Below are 24,518 nucleotides of genomic sequence, written 5' to 3'. Positions count from 1 at the left end.
AATTTTATGCAAATACTTAAAAAAAACCAAAAAACCCAACAGCAGCCAAAAACGTGCATTTCCCCCATAGGCTAAATCATTGAGATGTATATTTTGAATTGCATATAAATTCAGTATATTTACTGAATTGCACAAATTCAGTAAATTCGGAAAAATCCAATTCCATCAATGAGTGGACAAAGGAATGAAAGGGACCTGACAATCCATGAAACCCAGACGAAATGGATTTTGCAAAATCCATGCATCCCTCCTTGTGGGGAGTCTCACAAAATGGCTGCCATGGGGGCAGCCTGCCCAAGCCTCCGTGGGCCAGATGAGCAATCTCCATGTGCCAGATTAGGTCCATGGGCCAGATGTTGCCGACTTGTGTTTTAAATAAAAATGCAGGATTATCTCATCCTAGTGCAGACTGTGTGCTTCCTGTTCATGGGCAACTCCAAAGCCCCTGCTCCCCCTCCTTATGGATCTTTACCTTTAAACCCAATTTGGACTTGGTAGCTCTTCAAAGAGAAGTCACCTTTAAAGAGAGGAGTGTCCTCCATAAAGTAGGATGCATGGGGATGAGAAAGCAGAGTCTATTCCTTCTTTTCCAGCCCCTCTGCCTATCTAGGAAAGGAAAGGAACCTCTCGTGCAAGCGCTTGAGTCATTGCTGACTCCTAGAGGGACACCTGCTTTCGCTGACGTTTTCTTGGCAGACTTTGTAGCAGGGTGGTTTGCCATTGCCTTCCCCAGTCACAGTTACCTTTTCCCCAGCTAGCTGGGTACTCATTTTACCGACCTAGGAAGGATGGAAGGCTGAGTCGACCTGAGCCGGCTGCCTGAGAACCAGCTTCCGCTGGGATCGAACTCAGGCCGTGGGGAGAGTTTCTGCTGCAGTAACTGCTGCTTGCCACACGAGGCTCATGTTAGGCCTATCTAACATTGCTAAATATTTGGGGTTTCTTTTGAGCCACAGCTCTTCTATAATGAGTACAACCAAGCCTGGATCCATTGTAAGATTAAGCACTCTGCTAAACTTTCTTGCCATGGGCAAGACCGATCCCTATGAAAACAATACTGGCAACAAAAATCATCTTTATTTCCTCCTTCCCTTTACAGATTAGAACTAAGAATCAACCACAATGCTGTGTTATGGTAAACCTTTGTATTTATAGTTAAGGTGGATTCCTGCATTGAGCAGGGGGTTGGACTCGATGGCCTTATAGGCCCCCAACTCTACTATTCTTTGATTCTATGAAACACATACAGATCTCTTTGATATTGTCAGTGCAGTAAAACTAGATAGTGTTGTAATATAAGATATGGCTATACTTGAGAATACTTGAGAATGGGAGACAAATTAGGGGAGGTAGATGAGTCCTTACTTATCATCATCTGGTGTGAGATACTGTGGGTGTTCAGCAAATCTGAAAGGGAAAAAAGTACACCCTCAGATTATTTATTTATTACACTTATATCCCACCATTTTTCTTCCAAGGAACACAAGACGGCATACATAACCCTCCTCTCCATTTTATCCTCACAAAAACAACCCTATGAGGTAGGCTGGGCTTAGAGTCTGTGACTGGCCCAAAGTCACCCAGCGAGCTTCCATGGCCGAGTGGGGACTAGAACCCAGATCTCCCGACTCCCAGGCTCACACTCTAGCCACTACACCACACTGGCTCTCAGATATGAGAGATGCACAGGAGAGAGAATGACCCTCTTCAGATGACACACTAAGCCATGGGCGTTAAACATTTTAAACTAAATATTATGGCTTAGCGCATTGTGTGAACTATTCCCTAACTATGGTGGTTACCTAACCACGGTTTAAACATGCTCCTTTATTTTGCAGAGCTCGCAGAAGTGAGTCCTTGATGGGACTGTGTCCTCTATTTGATGGGTTGTCCAGTTCTAGTCTGGTTTAAACCATAAGAGCCCTGACGTAGCTTAGCAGCATGTAGCACCTGGGAGGCAGCAGACTGCCAGTCTTCTCCACTATGGTGAGATGTCTTAGACTTCTTTTTAAATGATATATATATATATATAATTTTTACATTTTCACACACACACGCATATTGAAATTGGTATCATCCTTTGTCCTCTTTTTTTTTAAATTATGATGCATTCCTTATTTTTGGCAAGGTATAAGCAGCCACCCTAGTTCATAATGTTCCAATATAATACTTCCGATTTGTTCCAACAAAATCTGGAGACCTTCCCTATAGATGCTGAGAAATAAGTTCACATAAAGCACGAACTACAATTTAACCTACTTTCCCCCCTCAAGGTAATGGGCTTAGCCTGGGCTGCTCCCCTCAACCCTGTAAAGTGTATCATTGCTCTCCCACTCTCTATAATGCATGGGGTCTTAACACCACACTCAAACACACACACACACGCATACACATGCCTAGAGATGTAAAATTTCTGGAAATTTTGAGGCCGTGGGAATTTCCCCCCAGATTTTTTTTTTTTAAAAAAAATAGAAAAATAGGCAATAGGGTTTTTTCAGCTCTCTTTACAGATCTGAAATCACTTTGTTGCTTTAAGACACCCTTCCCCAACCTGGTGCACTCCAAACATTTTGGACTTCAGCTTCCATCAGCCTCAGGCAGCATGGCCAATGGTTAGGAATGCTGGGCACTGTAGACCAAAGCATCCAGAGGACACCAGATTAGGGAGGGCTGCTTTAGGAACATTCCTAAAGTTATTTTGCATATAACTTAGTTTGCTCATAAAATTAGCATGATCTTTTAAAAGTTTTAGAAGTAAACTCAGTAAATTTTTAATTATTGTCTGGCCAGATCAGAACTTCATTACATGACTGCTACGGCATCAGAAACACAGGACTTTATAGAACAAAACCCAACTGTCGAGAATACTCATTTACTGTCAAGAATGAGCATAGTGACTCTATTCATATGTTGGGAAAATGAGCGTAAATATAAAATGGAATTTTATTCTAAGAATTTTATAGTGAGGATTAAAAAAGCATTTCCCCCATGGCTCCTTTATTTCTAGACATTTTGCATCTCTAGTCTTTCTGTAAAAGTGTTCTTAGTACATAGTTTTTAAAAATCATTTTGGGGGAGTAAAGGCTGGGTAACCATATATCAATACTTTGACTAAAATACTAAAAGAAAATATTTCATAATCCAAAGCTGTTAAATTTTTCCATTTTTCCTCAATTTTTTGGAACAAAACAAAAATGGTCCTTGGGGAAAAAAAACCCTGGGGTTTCCTGATTTTTTCCCAGGCTTTCACATCTCTACCCCCACCCCTGGATTTCTTCCTATAATTGTGCCTAAATCAGAGATTGATTCCAGATCTCTGCTTCATTTCACTATTCCTTTAGCTTGAATTTAGGCGTGAGCTTTTTTCTATACCTATGTTATCGATGCATTTTTAAAACATAACTTACAATTTGTTTGTCATGTAGCTCAGGTTTTTATTAAGTCCATCGATGGATTTCATGTCTTTCTCAGACAGCTGGAAATTGAAAACCTGACAACAGAACAAAACGTTGAGTGGCCGCTGTGTTCTTACCTCCTGGATCCCTTTTGTAACTCAGATAATTCATCTATGGATCTGCTTTTCTAGCAACAGCTATAAAGTCCTCAGATCCAGAAGCACATTCTTCAAGGCTTCAAGCTAGACGTCCCACAATGAAGATCTTCTATATACTTAGTAATATAGCTTTTCTCAAGCAGAAAGTAAGGCTGGGGTCTCAATGTGCTTGGACACCAGGTTCCCTTCTGATTTCTATTTTATTCTTGTAGGGTTTTTTTAAAAATAAAAAAATGAAACACATTTTTAAACTGTGTTTTAAATCAGAATGGCCTGTAGGAGGACATGAACACAATCAACCTCTATCACTGTTGCCTCCCCAGAACAACTGGCATTTAGAGGTATACTTCTTCAGAATCTGGAGGAACAATTTAGCCATCATTTATTTATTTATTTAGAGTATTTATATACCGCTCCTCATTGAAAAAATTTCGGAGCGGTGTACAAGGTAAAATGAAAATAAAAACAGAATAAAACAGTTAAAACAAAATTTAAAAAGAAGCAAAAAACAACAACACAGAAATCCAAGGCTGCATGTTAAAGAAAGGCTTCTTGGAATAAAGACATTTTCAGGAGGTGCCGAAAGGAGTACAAGGTTGGAGCCTGTCTGACCTCCAGAGGCAAGGAATTCCACAGGAAGGGCGCCACCACGCTGAAGGCTCTTCCCCTGGTGGATTCCAATCGGAGGATGGATCTAGGTGAATAGCCCTTGATAAACTTCCATCCTCTGTGAATCTCTCTTGTTTCCAAGTCATGTAAGCCTGTGGCCCATCAGTAGATCTTGTGGGAGCGAATCCCATACACTGAATCATGCACAAGCGAAGAAGTGGAAATTGTCTCCATAAGAACAGGAAACAAGTCAGCAGAAGAACATATGAAGTGCCATGCTGGATCAGACCAAGGGTCCATCTAGTCCAGCACTCTGTTCACACAGTGGCCAACCAGCCATCGGCCAGGGATGAACAAGCAGGACATGGTGCAACAGCACCCTCCCACCCATGTTCCCCAGCTATTGGTGCACACAGAAAGAAGGATCAGAGAACTGGAAAAGAGCCTCGTAGATCATCTGTTCCAACCTTCTGCTCAGAACAGGTCCTGCCTTGCAGGGAGCAGCTGCAGCATCCCTGGGACTCTGGAAGCCCTGAGGAGGCTCTGTGGTTGCGCCACATCATTGATACGACTCAGCAGCCACCTTGAAGCCACTGCGGGGCTTTCCAGAGAAACTCTGCATTTTTAAAGTCAGGGATTTACCCCGACTTTTTAGGATGGAGTGAAACGAACACGGCCTTTCCGCCCCCTAACCTCACTCAATCCCTGATGTGGAGGCATTCCCGGGCGGAAGGTGACCCCTGATTTGTTGCTGTGTGCCCGGGCAGAGGGCAGGCTGGTGAACCTGAATGGCCGCTGGAACACCCCAATGCTTGCTACCTTCATTGTGAGAAGAGTCTGAGCCTCTATTGCAGGGAAGTTTCTATTTTGCAGATTGCAGGAAGAGCCTGCGGTAGTCACAAGGGGGTAAAATAAAGCAGGCAAGAAACGTGATTGCAAAGATGCACATAAATGCACACAGAGGATGGGAAATAAAGTCAAAGGGAGAGTGGGGGGCGGGGGGGGGAAGCCAGGATAGGCAGCAGGGAGGGCAGCTCTCATGGGGATTACCCAGTGCCATCAAGACAGTCCCCCTGACATATGGTCATACAGGCTCTGCTTAATACCTCCAGTGAAGGAGAACCCACCACCTTCCAAGGCAGTCTGCTCCACTGCTGAACAGCTCACATTGTTAGGAAGTTCCTCATAAAGTTTGGCTGAAATCTGCTTCCCTGCAATTTCCACCCCTTGGTTCTAGTCCTACCCTCTGAGGCAGGTCCCTGCCCCAAGCAGTTTGCAATCCAAATGTTTCACCCTTTGAAAGACAACAAAAGGGAAGAAAGAGGAAAGGGAGAGGCAAAGGGAATGAGGGAGGAAGCAACCTTGATTTTTTTTCTGCACAAGGTCTCGAAGACAGTCCACGATGATACACAAACCTGCACCATCTATTCCTAATATGCCCCAGGAATATATCCCAGGAATATATACAGTGGGTGCAGGCCTGTCTTCGGCTGCTTTACCTTGATGTTTTCTTCAATCCGCTTTTTGTTAAAAGATTTCAAAAGGACCACAAGGCCACGCTGGATCTGATAGCGTAAAGCCACGAGAGCCACGGTTTGGTTGTACTTCTTGGCGATCTCAGCCAACACAGGCTCCTCAAGCAGGACAGGGGTGCTCTGATTGAGCCTGTCAGCCACATGGAAAAAGGGAACATATCAAGAAGAAATTTCTCCTAAATTAATGTGAGCCTTGCCTATTATATCCAAAGTATCTTGTACTTAAACCTTAGCTGGTTGGTGTATTTAATTTGATTTAAATTAATTTAATTTAATTTAATTCAGGTATTCCCACTCCTCAGTCAATCCTATATACGAATAAAGAACTCAGTCCAGCTTCATACCCCCCCACTTTTCAAGGCACGAAAGCCTTAACAAAGTGGCTCAAATACAATTAAAAATAGTATAAATACAATTTATAAACTCATAAGAAGAAGCAATTCAATTAAAAGAGCAGTATTTTTAGACAGAAGTCTGGCGAAAGTCAGCTATTGCGAAACCATCCGGGAGCAAACCCTGGAAACTCCAGTCCAAAAACATCAGGCGCTTATCCCAACTTTTTTGGCAGTGGAGCCCATGGTGCCCCCTGATTGGTCGCCATGGACGGCCCCACACCTCTGGAAAAGTAAAAAAAAATCAAAGGTGGGGGAGGGGGAGGAGAGGAACGGGCAGCCAGTGGGAGGAGAGGTGACTTGCCCCGAGTCCCTGACACTTCTCTTCACATTCTCCTCTGGCTGCCTTGTTCCTTCCCACCCCTGGTTTTTTAATTTTTATCTGTATCTGCGCAGCTGCCCAGATGCAGACAATAACATAAAAAGGGGGGGGGGAGGAACAGCCTCGTTCCTCTCCTCCCCCCACAGTTTTAATATTTTTTTTACTTGTAAAGAGCGGGAAAGTTGGCACTTGTGTTCCTTCTCATACAGAAGGAACACAAGTGCAGGAACAAGGTGCCTCGCGGTGCCAAAGCGCCACTGTAAAGATGGGGGACTGGGAGCCAAAGGGGGAACCTTTTTGAGCCTGTAGGCTGCATTTACCCACAGACAACCCCTTGGGTAGGACAACTTTCCTATTGCTTGGGGACAGGCAGTGTTAGGTCCAGATTTTTAAGGGCTCTTGTGAGAAACCCCTACTGCCCCCACACCTCAGTGATTCTTACCTTCTTATGACTGTTGTCAGTAGCTCCTATTGCTCCTCATCCTCTTTCTCCTCATTGCTACCCCCAGTTGCCTGCTTGACAGGCAGAGCGCCAGTGGGCAAGCAGATAGTGGTGTCCACTGCTCTTTCTTCATATTGTCTGGGGTAGAGCGAGAGGCAGGTGGGCAAATAGGTTGCAATGGTGAAGGTGAGGAGCAACTCTGGGGTTGGGTGGGTTCACTGGGCCCCTGTTGGGGCATGGGCCCTCCGCAGTCCCCCTGCTATGCCTAGCCATGGCACTGGCCGTGGAACCAGAGGCAAAATTAGTCAAGAATTCAAACAAAGTTACACACACCCACACACCCCTCCTCTCTTACCATACAGGATTCCTCTGGGAACCCAAGACAAAATATCCTTCAACAAGTATGTTGTTTGATTTGCAGAAGTCCAGCATCTTACTCTGGTTCCGATAAATGTGGCATTCAATCTGCAAAATCACCAGACCCCAACACAACGCAAGAGCACGGTGAGATTAGAGAAAAAGAAATACACCACCCCATTATGACAACAGCCATGTGTGCGTGTGTGTTTGTGTCTTTAAGATGTGCATTGTGTTTGCTGGTATATTGAAAGCCCACTTCTTAGGTGTGCTGTTTGCAGTGTCACCATATGCATCAGTGAAGACATGTAGTTTTCCCTACCACATTCTCCAGTCCCTCTATTTGTCAGTTTATGGAAGGCTGTAATTGTTATTGAGAGCTCATCCCACCATAAATCTTTAGCCTAGTCCAGATGCATAATGCATTTGATGATGCTTGGAACACACACACAAAACCCCACCCCAAAAGCAATAACACCAAAGGCAATTGCACGTCACCTGGTTTACAGCAGGCTTGTATTTCAGTCCTGGCTTGCTCAGGATCATTTCCAGCTGCTTCCGGTTGAAGTTGGACACTCCAATAGACTTCACCAAGCCAGCATCTTTGCATGCCTCCATTGCCTGGCAAAGAAAACATGCCGTGTTTGGCAACTCTTGTAAGTCCTACTCATTTCCAAGTCCAGTTCAAGGTGCTGCTGCTCATGTTTAGAGCCCTAAACAGCCTGGGACCCCAAAGCCTGAAGGAGCCACTCTCCCTATACAAGGGTTCCCCAACTTGCTCCGTGCAACTGATATTTTGGATTATAATTCCTAGCATTCATAACCATTGGTCATGCTGACTGGAGCTGATGGGAGTTGAAGTCTAAAACACAAGCCGCCTTATACCAACCCTCTCATTGCCTTAAGATAGTCAGGGGAGGCTCTTGTCCATGTACTTCCAGAAGTACGTGGACAAGAGTACTCCCCTATACTTCCAAATACTCCAAATAGGGAAGTACGTGGACAAGAGTACTCCCCTATACTTCCAAATACTCCAAATAGAGAAGTACGTGGACAAGAGTACTTCCAAATAGCGTTGCATGATCATAAGGGGAAGCACACAAGGGAAAGCTCAGTCTCACACGTGTTTTAAGATTACAGGAGCCCCCTCAAGGTTTTAACTAGATAATCCCAAGCACCTACCTCCCATGTTTTACGAAGATCGACACTGTCAAAAATAATTTTTTTATCTTCTCCTGTAGGAAATACATCTGGTCCAGGCTGGAAAGAAAAGAAAACAAGGGAAATAAATGCACCTTCGAACTAAATGATTTGCACAAGTAATTCCCTACTACTTCTCTCTCTAAAACTGTAGATGTCATTCCAAGAATAGTCATGGAAAAGGAGCTAACATAGTAGAGGCTGATGCCCTAGTACAGGAATGGGTGGAAAACTCAAACCATAAAGGGCACATTTCACACTTTTATCAATTCAAGAGGTATCCAATGCTACCTTATCCATGGAAAACTAATTTTAATTCAGTATTTGTTGCTAACCAGTCATCCTTTTTAATCTGTGTGCCACAGAAACAAAAAATTGTCTCCTTCTACACAGATCTGTATCCTATCTCTGTTACTCCTATCTTTTTCTACCTCCGCTGCAATACATCTATTGGTCCTCATCTTGGCAACATTGGGAATGCAGCGGTGCGAGGCGCCACCGCATTGATGCTCCTTCTGATCATCTACATCGGAAGGAATGCAGTGGCAGGTTTTCCGGGCGCCCTCGCCGCTGCGGCCACCCACCCAAGCACACATGTGGCAGGTCTGGGGCACCTGAGAGCATCTGTGCCCCTTCTTCTAAGGTTAGTGGGCTTTTAATAAAAAATTTTTAGACCGACCTTTTTTTTAAAGCTGTAAATGCAAAGGATCACATTTACAGCTAAATGGGGGGGGGGACAAGGCGGGGGAAGAATTTGTCCTTAATTTCTTTTAATTTATTTTTCTTAACAAGGCTCCGCAGAGGCACGGAGCCTCGTTCCAGACTAAAAAAGTCAGGGTAAGTACCCGACTTTTTAAATGTGGAGCTTTGGGGCTTTGCCCCTGGATCGCTTTGGAGTGGTGGCTGCGTCATGTAAATCACCTGCCACCACTCCGAAGGTACCGTGGGGAAAAACGCCTGTGTAGTTGAGCCCTCTGTCTGAAGGGAGGATAGGGAAATTGCGGAGAAGCTGAATGGATTCTTTGCATCCGTGTTCACTGAACAGGACACAGGACAGATGCCTGTGCCTGAACTGATGTTTTCAGGAAGGGAGTCTGAGGAACTGAAGCAAATAGTGGTGACAAAAGATGAAGTTCTCAAACTTATTGACAAACTGAAAGCAAATAAATCACCAGGTCCAGATGGTATCCATCCTAGAGTTCAATTTCAAATATGAAATTGCAGACCTCCTCACAAAAATATGCAACATGTCCCTAAGCTCAGCCTCTGTACCAGAGGACTGGAAGATGGACAATGTAACACCAATTTTCAAAAAGGGATCCACTGGGGATCCAGGAAATTACAGGCTGGTTAGCTTGACATCTGTTCCAGGTAAATTGGTTGAAAGGATTATTAAGACAAAATTAGTAAGCATATAGAAGGGCAGGTCCTGCTGAAGAAGAATAAACATGGCTTCTGAAAAGGCAAGTCCTGTCTCACTAATCTACTAGAATCTTTGAGAGTGTCAACAAACAGGTAGACAGGGGTGATTCAGCGGACATTGTTTATTTGGACTTCCAAAAGGCTTTTGATAAAGTCCCCCACCAAAGACTCCTGAACAAACTTAGTAGTCATGGAATAAGAGGAGAGGTCCCCTTATGGATCAGTAACTGGTTAGAGAACAGAAAACAGAGAGTATAGTAGGAATAAATAGTCAATTCTCCCGATGGAGGGAAGTAAATAGTGGGGTTCTACAGGGATCGTTTTTGGGACCAATCCTTTTCAACTTATTCATAAATTATCTGGAATTATCTGGAGTGAGCAGTGAAGTGGCCAAGTTTGCTGATGACACCAAATTTTTTAAGGTCATTAAAACACAAAGGGATTGTGAAGAGCTCCAAAGGGATCTCTCCAAGGTGGGAGAGTGGGCATCCAAATGGCAGATGCGGCTCAATGCAAGCAAGTGTAAGGTGATGCACATTGGGGCAGAAAACCCCCAACTTCAAGTATAACCTAATGGGATCGGAGCTGGAGGTGACCGAACAACAAAGAGATCTTGGGATTGTGGTGGACAGCTTGATGAAACTGTCCACCCAATGTGCGGCCGCTGTAAAGAAGGCAAACTCCGTGTTAGGCATTATAAGAAAAGGAAATGAGAATCATAGAATCATAGAATAGCAGAGTTAGAAGGGGCCTACAAGGCCATCGAATCCAACCCCCTGCTCAATGCAGGAATCCACCCTAAAGCATCCCCGACAGATGGTTGTCCAGCTGCCTCTTGAATGCCTCGAGTGTGGGAGAGCCCACAACCTCCCTAGGTAGCTGATTCCACCGTCGCACTGCTCTAACAGTCAGGAAGTTTTTCCTGATGTCCAGCCGGAATCTGGCTTCCTTTAACTTGAGCCCGTTATTCCGTGTCCTGCACTCTGGGAGGATCGAGAAGAGATCCTGGCCCTCCTCTGTGTGACAACCTTTTAAGTATTTAAAGAGTGCTATCATGTCTACCCTCAATCTTCTCTTCTCCAGGCTAAACATGCCCAGTTCTTTCAGTCTCTCTTCATAGGGCTTTGTTTCTAGACCTCTGATCATCCTGGTTGCCCTCTTCTGAACACGCTCCAGCTTGTCTGCGTCCTTCTTGAATTGTGGAGCCCAGAACTGGACGCAATACTCTAGATGAGGCCTAACCAGGGCCGAATAGAGAGGAACCAGTACCTCATGTGATTTGGAAGCTATACTTCTATTAATGCAGCCCAAAATAGCATTTGCCTTTCTTGCAGCTATATCGCACTGTTGGCTCATATTCAGCTTGTGATCTACAACAATTCCAAGATCTTTCTCGTTTGCAGTATTGCTGAGCCAAGTATCCCCCATCTTGTAACTGTGCATTTGGTTTCTATTCCCTAAATGTAGAACTTGGCATTTATCCCTATTAAATTTCATTCAGCCCAGCACTCCAGCCTATCAAGATCACTTTGAAGTTTGTTTCTGTCTTCCAGGGTATTAGCTATCCCACCCAATTTTGTGTCATCTGCAAATTTGATCAGCGTTCCCTGCACCTCCTCGTCCAAATCATTAATAAAAATGTTGAAGAGCACTGGGCCCAGGACTGAGCCCTGCGGCACCCCACTCGTTGCCTCTCCCCAGTTTGAGAAGGTTCCATTGATAAGTACTCTTTGAGTCCGATTCTGTAGCCAACTGTGGATCCACCTAATAGTTGTTCCATCTAGCCCACTTTTAGCTAGTTTGTTAATCAGAATGTCATGTGGTACTTTGTCAAAAGCTTTGCTGAAGTCAAGATATATGACATCCACAGCATTCCCACAATCCACAAGGGAGGTTATCCTATCAAAAAATGAGATCAAATTAGTCTGACAGGATTTGTTCCTGACAAATCCATGTTGGCTTCTAGTAATCACTGCATTGGTTTCAAGGTGTTTACAGATTGACTTCTTTATAATCTGCTCCAGAATTTTCCCAGGGATGGATGTCAGACTGACTGGTCTGTAGTTCCCAGGTTCCTCCTTTTTGCCCTTTTTGAAGATAGGGACAACATTAGCCCTCCTCCAGTCGTCCGGCACCTCACCCGTCTTCCATGATTTTGCAAAGATAATAGACAAAGGTTCTGAGTGTTCTTCCGCTAGCTCCTTCATTACTCTTGGATGCAGTTCATCGGGCCCTGGAGATTTGAACTCATTCAAGGAAATTAGGTGTTCTTTGACCATTTGTTTATCAATCTCAAACTGCAATCCTGCCCCCTCAACTTCTGCTTCACTTTTTCCAGGGGGGTCATAGACCCGCTTTTGGGAGAAGACCGAGGCAAAGTAGGAATTGAGCACTTCAGCCTTTTGTTTGTCGTCTGTTATCAATTTGCCATCCTCATTAAGCAGTTGAACCACCATTTCTTTCCTCTGCCTTTTACTACTCACGTATCTGAAGAAAGCCTTTTTATTGCTTTTAGCATCCCTCGCTAATCTCAGCTCATTCACAGCTTTAGCCTTCCTGACGCCATTTTGGCACTTCTGCGCCACTTGTCTGTACTCTTCTTTTGTAGCCTGGCCTTCCTTCCACTTCCTATATGTATCCCTTTTTGTTTTCAGTTCATCAATAAGCTTTTTGTGGAGCCACATTGGTTTCCTCTGTTGTCTTCTATCTTTTCTCCTTGTTGGAATTGTTTGTAACTGTGCCTTTAAAATTTCATTTTTTAGATACTCCCACCCATCCTGCACTCCTTTTCTTTTTAGGCTCCCTTGCCACGGGACCTTACTTATTATAGTTCTGAGTTTATTAAAATCAGCTTTCCTAAAATCCAGAGTACGTGTATGGCTACGCTCGACTTTTGTCTCCTTCATAATCAAGAATTCAAGTATGACGTGGTCACTTTCCCCCAGAGTTCCTGTAACTGCCACTTTATCCACTAAGTCATCCCTATTGGTCAATAACAAGTCAAGGATTGCCGATCCTCTAGTTCCTTCCACCGCTTTCTGTAGGAGAAAGTTATCACCCATACATGTCAGGAATTTCTTGGAAGGGCCGCTTTTGGCAGTAATGGTCTCCCAACAGATATCAGGGTAATTGAAGTCCCCCATCACTACTACATCACACTTCCTTGAAACACTGGCAATTTGTTTCTCAAAAGTTTCGTCCTCGTCTTCTCCTTGATTGGGTGGTCGGTAGTAGACTCCGATTATCATATTCTTTTTATTCCTAGCCCCATTTATTTTAATCCAGACGCTCTCAACGGGGCTCCCAATCTCATCCGCCTGTATTTCTGTGCAGGGATAGGTATTGTTAACATATAGTGCAACTCCACCTCCCTTTCTATTTCTTCTGTTCTTTTTGAACAAGTTATATCCTTCAATTGCTATATTCCAGTCATGGGAGTCATCCCACCAAGTTTCAGTTATACCTATCAAGTCGTATTTGCCTTCATGTAATAAGAGTTCAAGTTCATTCTGTTTGTTTCCCATGCTCTGGGCATTAGTATATAGACATCGAAGACCATGTGTTTTATAGTCTGGCTTTGTTCCTACCTTGTTGCAGACACTATTTTGGGACTCTGTTGGAGCTGTTCTCTGTACTGTGGTGCATTGGCCTTCATCCATTGTTGCCTCAAAATTTACGTCTCCCACCCCCGCAAGATTCAGTTTAAAGCCCTCCTGATGAAGTTCTTCATGCTGTGGCTGAACTCATTCTTTCCAGCCCTTGTGAGGTGCAACCCATCCCATACTGAATGAAACAGCCAGTATCATACTGCCATTATACAAATCTATGGTGCCACCACACTTAGAATACTGTGTACAGTTCTGGTCACTACACCTAAAAAGGATATTATAGAGCAGAAAAGGGCAACTAAAATGATGAAGGGGCTGGAGCCTCTCCCCTATGAGGGAAGATTACATCAACTGGGATTGTTTAGCTTGGAAAAAAGGAGGCTAAGGGGAGACATGATAGAGGTGTACAAAATTATGCATGGTATGGAGATTGTGGACAGGGAGACATTCTCACAGAACCTTGGTAACTGTACTTCTGTGAGAATTTTCACCACTTTCATCAAAATTATAATTCTCATGATTCTTTGGGAGAAGCCATGACACCTGAACTAGTATAAACCTGATAAGTGATTGTAATGCAGATACAGCCCTTAGTCCTTACATAGTAGCCTGTCTTGTTTTCCTCTGCTGAAATAGTTTACTCTTAGCATTCCACAACCTAGTGTCCTTCAGATGTTTTGGACTACAACACCCATTATCAATAGCCATTGGGCAAGATAGGTGTGGTACACCAAAGCCTTTAGGAGGTGCCAAGTGAGTTAAAATATTATTATTATTATTATTATTATTATTATTATTATTAATTAATTTATATAGCACTATCAATGTACATGGTGCTGTACAGAGTAAAACAGTAAATCGCAAGACCCTGCCGCATAGGCTTACAATCTAATAAAATCATAGTAAAGCAATAAGGAGGGGAAGAGAATGGAAACAGGCACTGGGTAGGGTAAACAGGCACAGGGTAGGGTAAAACTAACAGTGTAAAGTCCAAACAACATCAAGTTTTAAAAGCTTTAGGAAAAAGAAAAGTTTTTAGTTGAGCTTTAAAAGCTGCGATTGAACTTGTAGTTCTCAAATGTTCTGGAAGAGCGTTCCAGGCGTAAGGGGCAGCAGACGAAAATGGACGAAGCCGAGCAAGGGAAGTAGAGACCCTTGGGCAGGCGAGAAACATGGCATCAGAGGAGCGAAGAGCACGAGCAGGGCAATAGTGTGAGATGAGAGAGGAGAGATAGGAAGGAGCTAGACCGTGAAAAACTTTGAAGGTCAACAGGAGAAGTTTATATTGGATTCTGAAGTGAATTGGAAGCCAATGAAGAGATTTCAGAAGTGGAGTAACATGGTCAGAGCAGCGAGCCAGGAAGATGATTTTAGCGGCAGAGTGGTGGACAGAAACCAATGGACTGATGTGAGAAGAAGGAAGGCCAGAGAGAAGAAGGTTGCAGTAGTCCAACCGGGAAATAACCAGTGCATGAACAAGCGTCTTGGCAGAAGAGATAGACAGAAATGATCGAATCCTGGCAATATTATACAGGAAAAAACGACAAGATTTAGCTACTGCCTCAATATGAGGAATAAAGGAGAGCGATGAGTCAAATATGAAGCCAAGACTGCGAGCTTCCTTGACCAGAGTAAGCGTAACATCATTGACAGTGAGAGAGAATAAAAGATGAGGAGAAGGTTTAGGCGGAAAAACAAGCAATTCAGTCTTTGCCATGTTAAGTTTCAGACAACGATGAAGCAGCCAGGCTGAGATATCTGAGAGACAAGCCGAGATACGATCGTGAACATCAGGAGAAAGTTCCGGAGATGAAAGATATAATTGTGTATCATCGGCATACAGATGATATTTGAGGCCATGAGATTGAATAAGCTTACCCAAGGGCAACATGTATAAAGAAAACAGCAACGGGCCAAGCACCGAGCCTTGCGGTACCCCTACTGAAAGGGGAAAGGAGGAAGACGAGCTGCCATTAGCCAACACGCTGAAAGAGCAACCCGCTAGATAGGAGGCAAACCAGTTATAGACAGACCCACGAAGTCCAAGGTCATGAAGGGAATCTAAGAGAAGATCATGATCAACCGTGTCAAAAGCTGCAGTTAGATCAAGGAGAATAAGAATGGAATAAAGGACTTGGCAGTAAGAAGATCATTGGTGATCTTAGTAAGGGCTGTTTCAGTGGAATGCAAAGGACGGAATCCGGATTGAAAAGGATCTAGAGCAGAGTTACTAGTAAGAAAGTCAAGACAGCGAGAGTAGACCGCACGCTCCAGGATCTTTGAAACAAAAGGCAACAAAGAAACAGGTTGGTAGTTAGACAGAGATAGCCTATCAAGAGTAGGTTTCTTGAGAATGGGAGAGACTGTAGCATGTTTAAAAGCAGAAGGAAATGAGCCAGAGGACAGAGAAAAATTAATAATATGAAGCAAGGAAGGGAGGATAGCGGGAATAAGATTTATAAAGACGCGGGAGGGAATCGGATCACGGGAGCAAGTGGAAGGCTTCGAGGAGTGTAGTATTGTAGACAGTTCATCAGCTGAGACCGAAGGAAACGCAGAGAAATTTGCAGGAGGAACTGACAGATGAGGAACAGGAACTGGAAGAGGAGCAGAGCTGGCCAGATCAGAGCGAATAGTTTGGATTTTAGCATTGAAAAAAGAGGCAAAATTATTAGCAGTCAGAGAGGCAGGGAGAGATGGTGGATTAGGCTTCAGGAGAGAATTGAAGGACGCAAAGAGCCGCTGAGGATGCCTAGCATTTGAGTGGATCAGCGTTGAGTAGTACTGCTGTTTGGCCAGTGAAATGGCAGAAGAGAAAGAGGAGAGTACAAATTTGTAATGGACAAAGTCCGCCCAGTCCCTGGTCTTACGCCAAAGGCGTTCAGCTGCCCGGGAACAAGAGCGAAGGTAGCGGAGGAAAGAGGTGAGCCACGGTTGGGGTTGAGAAGGGCATCATCATCAATAATAACCGCAACTATCATTTATATAGTGGCCTCTACATACATGGGGTTTCATCAAGAATGCAAGAAATGTTTACCTTTAGAGAATAAGGATTGTGGATTATGAATAGATCCATATAGTCAAACTGGAGGTTTTTTAGCGATTCCTCTAGGCATGTCCGAACCAACTCCGGTCGGTGGAAGGTATTCCAAAGCTGTCAGAAATGTATAGATGTTTATTCTTTCACACAACAATAAAATCTTAGGGCTGCTGCATTTTGCTTCTTATATATAATTTCTCACCCCCTGATGCTAAGCAAACGAGGTGTTACTTGTGTTAAGCAGGATGTATGAGATTTCCCATAAAGACTTGCACATCTGTTCCATGGGTCTGGCAGGAATTTGTCCGTACAATCTATACGAATCCAAAAACCTTTTATTACATCAAAAATGTCTTACCCAAATCATCTTTCTAAGCTTTTCAAAGGAGAGGAGAAGTCAAGATGAGGTGGTGGTGGGTCTTTCTTGAACAACAAGCCGGGGAGGTTCTGATAGAGGAACCTACATCCTGCTGTTTAAATTTCCTCTGTATTTTATACTCTACAATCTTGTTGGCTTGTAGAAATTACTAACTAGGAAAAGCGTCTCTGATCACCATTCCTAAACAATGAACTGTCTACAGTTCAGTTTATAACTGTGCTACCCTATGCAAGTTTAGACAAAGGGAAAATCGTATAGCTCCCAGCATTCCCCAGCCAGCAATGAGTTTCTCACTGAAGTTCGAAACAAAATACTTGACACTTGGTCAGCCTTTCCCAATGTGGCGCCTTCTGGATGTGTTGAACTACAGACCCCATCATCCTCAATCAGTAGGCCCATTGGTTGACTTGCTGGGGATGATGGGTTTTAGTCCAGCACATCTGGTTGGCATCAGGGGAAGGCTGCTCTTTGTTGTATTTGAAATCACCAAATATCACTGCTTTAAAGTTCCAAACTATTTTCACATCATGTGTGCAGGTGAGCATATTTTAGCATGTTGCACATATAACCTTAGTGAGGCTAGCTTAAGCAGATTCCTTCCTCTTAAATCTCTTTATCTAGGTTCCTTCCACTTTGATCTTTCTTTACTTTTCTAGAGATAGGAATGTAACAAGAAAGAACATCCAAACTCGCCTACCTTTCCAGTGTAGAAAAGGTCTTCCCTTTTTACTGTCCCATCTGCAATCTTCTCACGAATGGCGCGTCCAACTTGGTCCTCAGTCTCGTATACATATGCTCCATCAAAATGGCGGAAGCCAACTTCTATAGCTATCTTTGTAGCCTCCTCGCACTTACTTTTATCAATCTGCCAATTGAACAGGAAAAAATATTACTTAGTGAGTTGGATCCACATTTTGTCATGCTTCCCACTAAAATTAATGGGGACTTAAGTTAGTCATGACTAAATTCTCATTGATTTAATTGGATCTAGTCTAAGTATGACTTAAGTGTTTCGACCACTTCTGTCTTCTACTGTGGCTTAAACAGAATAAATTTATTGATTTGATTTGATTTATATCCCATCCAATATACTTTTGGATGCTTTCTCTTATTCCTCACCTCCTGCTACCAAATTCATCCTCATGTATTTATTTTTTATTTTTATTTATTTATTACATTTTTATACCGCCCAATAGCCGAAGCTCTCTGGGCGGTTCACAAAAAATGTAATGCAGGACCATTTCCTTAACCATATACCAGAAATTTCCCAGTCTCCTAAACTTTTGTTGAACAGCAGCCAAAATAGGGCCTTTTATAATTGATTATGGAGTATCAATGGCCCTCTTTTGTCTGGCAAATTGAACTTAAGAACAGAAGAAGTGCCATGTTGGATCAGACCAAGGGTCCATCTAGTCCAGCACTTTGTTCTTCCCCTAAGTTGCTGGAGTCAGTTTTCCTTGATCTGTGGTTGTTCAACCCAGGATTTCTCGAGATGGTTTTGCTTTCCAAAAAGAAATATTCAAAACCCACCATTGGGCAATGCCTTTATTAGGACCAAACAAAATCTTCTCCAGAATTCTTCAGCAGGCTAAATATTCTTCCTTGTGCACAGCTCTAGGAAAAGCCCTTCTTTTTTGAAAATGTAGTTGAGAGATGGAAGATTATACAAGAAACCGTTCTAGGTAAGATGTAAGTCCTGTCTAGCTTCAATTTGTGATGATAGTCAGCTTCAGAAACATTTATTCTCAACAGCCTAATATTTGAAATGCCTGGTTGTTAGATCAATGTTCTTTTCACCCAAGGACGAGATCCAAACAGCCCTTAAGCACGACTCCACCATTCCAGCGACAGAGGGTTCAAAAGCGCTTTATTGATTAGTAATCAAGGCCTGGTCTCTTCAAAGGGAGCAATCAGACAAAAAACATAGGGAATATGGTACAGTATTAAAGCTTTCAAGGGGCAGGGCCCAGTAGCAGCATTAACCAATCAGAATGTAACACCAGAGCCCCCCCTTATCTTTTGTAAAACATTTCCTCTGTAACAGTACATTCCGCCTGGGAACATAAAGCTATTGTTCTGGATAGATAAGATAGTCACACAGGAAACACCCTTGAAGACATTCTTGGTACGTGACATCTCGCTTGGTGTGCAATGGAGATTTTACAGTTTCCTGTTAAAAATGGAGGTGGTTCTGCTAACATTTCCCCCCTTTAAAGCAATACAAAACTTAAGCTTGCTAGCTTCTTTTAGATCATCTGTGGCTAAGGCTTCACAATACAAATACATTTGCTGGTGGATTACAGACTTTGCAAGACTTTTCACAAAAGACAAAATACAGGGAAGGCAAAAAGCAAGGATAAACAAAAATCATTACAATGGAACAAAATACAATGCAAGAAATCCCTCTTTTAACTACTCCATATTGGATAACTAGTGAGCCATCTAAATAGATCATCAGTGGGTGGTTCAACTGCTTAATGAGGAAGGCAAATTGATAACAGACAACAAAGAAAAGGCTGAAGTGCTGGGCTGAAAACAACAGAATGAAACTTAATAGGGATAAATGCCAAGTTCTACACCTAGGGAATAGAAACCAAATGCACAGTTACAAGATGGGGGACACTTGGCTCAGCAATACTACAAACGAGAATTGTTGTAGATCACAAGCTGAATATGAGCCAATAGTGCAATATGGCTGCAAGAAAGGCAAATGCTATTTTGGGCTGCATTAAGAGAAGTATAGCTTCCAAATCATGTGAGGTACTGGTTCCCCTCTATTCAGTCCTGGTTAGGCCTCACCTAGAGTATTGTGTCCAGTTCTGGGCTCCACAATTCAAGAAGGACACAGACAAGCTGGAGCGTGTTCAGAAGAGGGCAACCAGGATGATCAGAGGTCTAGAAACAAAGTCCTATGAAGAGAGACTGAAAGAACTGGGCATGTTTAGCCTGGAGAAGAGAAGATTGAGGGGAGACATGATAGCACTCTTCAAATACTTAAAAGGTTGTCACACAGAGGAGGGCCAGGATCTCTTCTCAGAATGCAAGACACGGAATAACGGGCTCAAGTTAAAAGAAGCCAGATTCCGGCTGGACATCAGGAAAAACTTCCTAACTGTTAGAGCAGTGCAACAGTGGAATCAGTTACCTAGGGAGGTTGTGGGCTCTCCTACACTAGAGGCATTCAAGAGGCAGCTGGACAACTAACCGTCAGAGATGCTTCAGGGTGGATTCCTGCATTAAGCAGGGGGTTGGACTCGATGGCCTTGTAGGCCCCTTCCAACTCTGCTATTCTATGATTCTTTGTTAACTTTCATTTACAACTAACGTAGGGCTCTAAAAGTCTGGTAATTCTGGCTAATATTTTACCCCTCTATAAAACCAAATGCAGGCACTGTTCGTACTGTACAAAGGTTAAAAGACATCGCTGCCAATAAACACTAACTCTGCTCAGAGAAATCATACATTAAACCTTGACCCTCTGGAAGAATTCCCAGTGGCAACTGAGGTCTCCAGCTACAAACCTTATAAATCTTGCACAAAATATGATTTGATGGTGAATCTGAAGGCACAGGGCACTTAATGCATGAGGCACAGTTCCTCATGTGATGCAAACCATTGTGTGCAGCATTGCGTCTTGCTTCTTACTGGGCCTGAGTGTCATGGTAGGTGCTCATGCAAAGTGTGCATACGGCATCAAATGTGGTATTTTGCACTGTACTTTGCAATGCGTAAATCACACAGCAGGCACCACATATGCAATGACACGATGCCGGAGAGGCCCCTATGAAATCACAGAGGTCTTCTAGAGTAGGGTGACCATATAAAAAGGAGGACAGGCCTCCTGTATCTTTAACAGTTGTATTGAAAAGGGAATTTCAGCAGGTGTCATTTGTATGCATGCAGCACCTGGCGAAATGCCCTCTTCATCACAACAGTTAAAGCTGCAGGAGCACTGCCCTTTTTTGTATCCGGTCATGCTAGGCAGGGCTCCTGCAGCTTTAACTGTTGTGATGAAGAGGGCATTTCACCAGGTGCTGCATGCATTCCCTTTTCAATACAACTGTTAAAGATCCAGGAGCCCTGGCCTCCTTTCCATATGATCACCCTAGCCTCAGCCTCCAGGCTTAATAAACTGACATTCTTTAAACAGAAGCCGTGGCAAGCAAAACCCACCATGGCTACAGCCCACCGGAAAACAGGAAGCTTCCGTTGGTAAATAGGATCAGTTGGGTGTGTGTGTGTGTGTGTGCGTGCTAATGGGGAAATCAAAACACTGCTTTGGGCAAAATTGTTGCGGCAAAGGGAAAATCTGCAGTCGATCCCATTGACACAGAGGGGTGTGCAGTGGTGTGTTACGGCAGGAATATGGTGCAGAGGTCTAGGAGCCAAAATGAGCAGGATGGTCCCAAAAAGTGAGAAGTCAACCCTACTATCTTTTGAAGAAAGTGAAATACTACCCATAGTCATCTAAACAGCCATCGACAATAAGACAGGAACGTCGGAAGTGGCATTGTACTGAATCAGATCACTGGCCCGTCTAGCTCAGTATTGTGAACATTGACTGACGGAGTTGGAGGCAGGATTCTTTCCTTACCCTACCAGGAAAAGGTGGGGATCGAACCTGGGACCTTCTGCAGGCAAAGCATGTATTTATTTATTTATTTATTTATTACATTTATATACTGCCCCACAGCCGAAGCTCTGTGGGCGGTTTACAACAATTAAAAATGGTAAACATTAAAAGTATACAAAATTTAAAAACCATCAAATACATAAAAACAGTATAAAAACAACAGTATCCATTTAAAAAACAACAATTCTGGGGTCCATTAAAAACAAACTTAACGTTGTTAAATGTTGTTAAAATGCCTGGAAAAAGAGAAAAGTCTTGATCTGGCGCCGAAAAGATAACAATGTTGGCGCCAGGTGAGCCTCATTGGGAGAAGATCATTCCACAGTCGGGGGGCAACCACTGAAAAGGCCCTCTCCCTTGTTGCCATCCTCCGAGCTTCCCTCGGAGGAGGACCTTAGATGTTGAGCACAGTGTACGGGTAGGTTCATGTCGGGAGAGGCGTTCCATCAGGTATTGCGGTCCCAAGCCATGTAGGGCTTTATAGGTTAAAACTAGCACCTTGAATTGGGCTTGGAAACATATAGGCAGCTAATGCAAGTGGGCCAGAATCGGTGTTTTATGCTCAAACCTCCCTGTTCCAGCTATCAATCTGGCCGCCGCATTTTGCACAAGCTGCAGCTTCCGGAACGTCTTCAAAGGCTGCCCCATGTAGAGGGCATTGCAGTAATCTAATTTGGAAGTTACCAAAGTATGGCCAACTGAAGCTAGGTTATCCCTGTCCAGATAGGGGCATAGCTGGGCCACCAACCGGAGTTGGTAGAAAGCACTCCGTGCCACCGAGGCCACCTGAGCCTCAAGTGACAAAGATGGTTCTAGGAGAACCCCCAAGCTACGAACCTGCTCCTTCAGGGGGAGTGCAACCCCATCCAGAACCGGTTGAACGCCCCCCATCCGATCAGAGGAACCACCCACCAGCAGCATCTCAGTCTTGTCTGGATTGAGTTTCAGTTTATTAGCCCTCATCCAGTCCATTGTTGCAGCCAAGCACCGGTTCAGCACATCCACATCTGATGAGGATGAAAAGGAGCAGTAGAGCTGCGTGTCATCAGCGTACTGATGACAGCGCACTCCAAAACTCTGGATGACCGCACCCAACGGGTTCATGTACATGTTAAACAGCATGGGGGACAAAACCGACCCCTGCGGAACCCCATACTAGAGAGTCCACGGGGCCGAGCAATGTCCCCCAAGCACCACCTTCTGGAGCCGACCTGCCAAGTAGGAGCGGAACCACTGCAATGCAGTGCCCCCCACTCCCAACTCAGCCAGACGCTCCAGAAGGATACCATGGTCAATGGTATCGAAAGCCGCTGAGAGGTTGAGGAGAATCAACAGAGTCACACTCCCCCTGTCTTTCTCCCGACATAGGTCATCATACAGGGCGACCAAGGCTGTTTCCGTGCCAAAACCAGGCCTGAAACCCGACTGAAATGGATCCAGATAATCAGTCTCATCCAAGAATGTCTGGAGCTGGCCCGCTACCACCCACTCAAGGACCTTGCCCAGGGATGGAACATTTACTACCGGCTTGTAGTTACTAAGATTTTCCGGGTCCAAGGAAGTTTCTTCAGGAGTGGTTTCACTATCGCTTCTTTCAGACGGCCTGGGACCACTCCCTCTTGTAGAGAGGCATTAATCACCTCCTTGGCCCAGCTAGCTGTTCCATCCCTACTAGCTTTTATTAGCCAAGAGGGGCAAGGATCCAGTACAGAGGTAGTTGCTCGGACCTGTCCAAGCACCTTGTCAACATCCTCGAGCTGTACCACCTGAAACTGATCCAAGAAAACTGGACAAGACTGTACTCTGGACACCTCACTAGATTCACCTGCTATAACACTGGAGTCGAAGTCCTGGCGGATGCAAAAGATTTTGTTCTGGAAGTGCCTAGCAAATTCATTATAGTGTTCTGTTCCACAGATGGTTAAGTCCATCACCTCAAGGCTCCTGTACGCGCAAGGGCCCCCTCTCGCAGGATCCAAGCCCCTCCCCCCATGCACCTTGCTTCATCGCCACACTTGTCATCATGACGAGGCTTTTAGCTCATGAAAAGTACATGCTAAATCAAGAATCATCCAAACTATTTACTCACAGAGGAATAGGTGCCAAATCCAAGCACAGGGATTTTGTTGCCATCGTTCATTGTAAAGCCCTGATCTTTGCTGAGGGCCATCTCTTTCACTACTTCTTTGGGACTTGACAGAAGGCAGAGGTTTCACCTGGCTCCTGAGAAAGCAAACGCTCCAGTGAGAGACTCAAAAGAAAATGAACAATCTCAGGGCTGTGTCTGTTTAATAAATGACTTCAGCAGCCATGAGAGAGGTGTGGCAATACTTCTGTTATGGGTTGGTGAGGATTGACTTTTCGTCTTGGGGCTCGTCTACATGGGCACTTTACCCCGGGGTAGCTTCGGAGTGGCGGCAGCTGATCTACATGACGCAGCCGCCATTCCGAAGGGATCCAGGGCTCTGCGCTAAAAAAAGCGGGTACTTACCCCGAGTTTTTTAGCTCGGAGCCAGGCTCCACGTCTACAACATTGCTATGTCGATAAGGTATGTGTGTTTTTCTTTTTTGTCTGTGACGGTTATGTCTGGTCGGTTGCAAGGTATTGTTTTGTACCAGTATATTTTATGATCTGCATTTTTTAAGATTGTTTCGGGTGAGTATGTATAGTATGATGTAGGTTGTTTGATAAAATTGAATTTGATGGCCAGTCGTTGGTGAATTATTTTTGCAGCTCTATTGTGTCTGCCTGTATAGCCCATTCCTGCCAGAATTTTACATCCTCGTTACATTGTTTATTGTTTCTTGAAATTGGTGGCATTTCCTGCATATGTGTGTTGTTACATTGTTATCTTTTTTTCTTTTTTCTTTTGTAGTTCTTGGTTGCTAGAACTTGATCCTGTATAGCTATTACAAATCCTTCTGTTTCTGGAAATAGCTCACCCTTCCTGAGCCATTTGTATGATTGTTCCTTGTTTATTTTGGGGTTCTGTATTATGTTGTAGTGCTTCCCATGGAGTGCTTTT

General features: G+C 43.9%; 1 protein-coding gene across 1 annotated transcript; it reads right to left on the bottom strand.

The window, feature by feature from the left end:
• Nucleotides 1-1,060: 1,060 nt before the first annotated feature.
• On the bottom strand, nt 1,061-23,764 carry LOC134404181 (aldo-keto reductase family 1 member C3-like). Its single transcript, XM_063134829.1, has 9 exons — nt 23,582-23,764; nt 17,557-17,724; nt 16,478-16,594; nt 8,393-8,470; nt 7,709-7,831; nt 7,209-7,318; nt 5,662-5,827; nt 3,408-3,490; nt 1,061-1,407 (listed from the first exon to the last, which is right to left on the bottom strand). Exons 1-9 carry the CDS (start codon nt 23,660-23,662, stop codon nt 1,362-1,364), a joined length of 972 nt encoding a protein of 323 aa, XP_062990899.1. The 5' UTR covers nt 23,663-23,764; the 3' UTR covers nt 1,061-1,361.
• Nucleotides 23,765-24,518: the final 754 nt, after the last annotated feature.

This window comes from Elgaria multicarinata, chromosome 9 (assembly GCF_023053635.1).
Source record: "Elgaria multicarinata webbii isolate HBS135686 ecotype San Diego chromosome 9, rElgMul1.1.pri, whole genome shotgun sequence".
Taxonomy (NCBI): Eukaryota; Metazoa; Chordata; class Lepidosauria; order Squamata; family Anguidae; genus Elgaria; species Elgaria multicarinata.
Note: the sequence above shows the minus strand (reverse complement) of the source record. Positions and strands in the feature narration are given on the sequence as shown.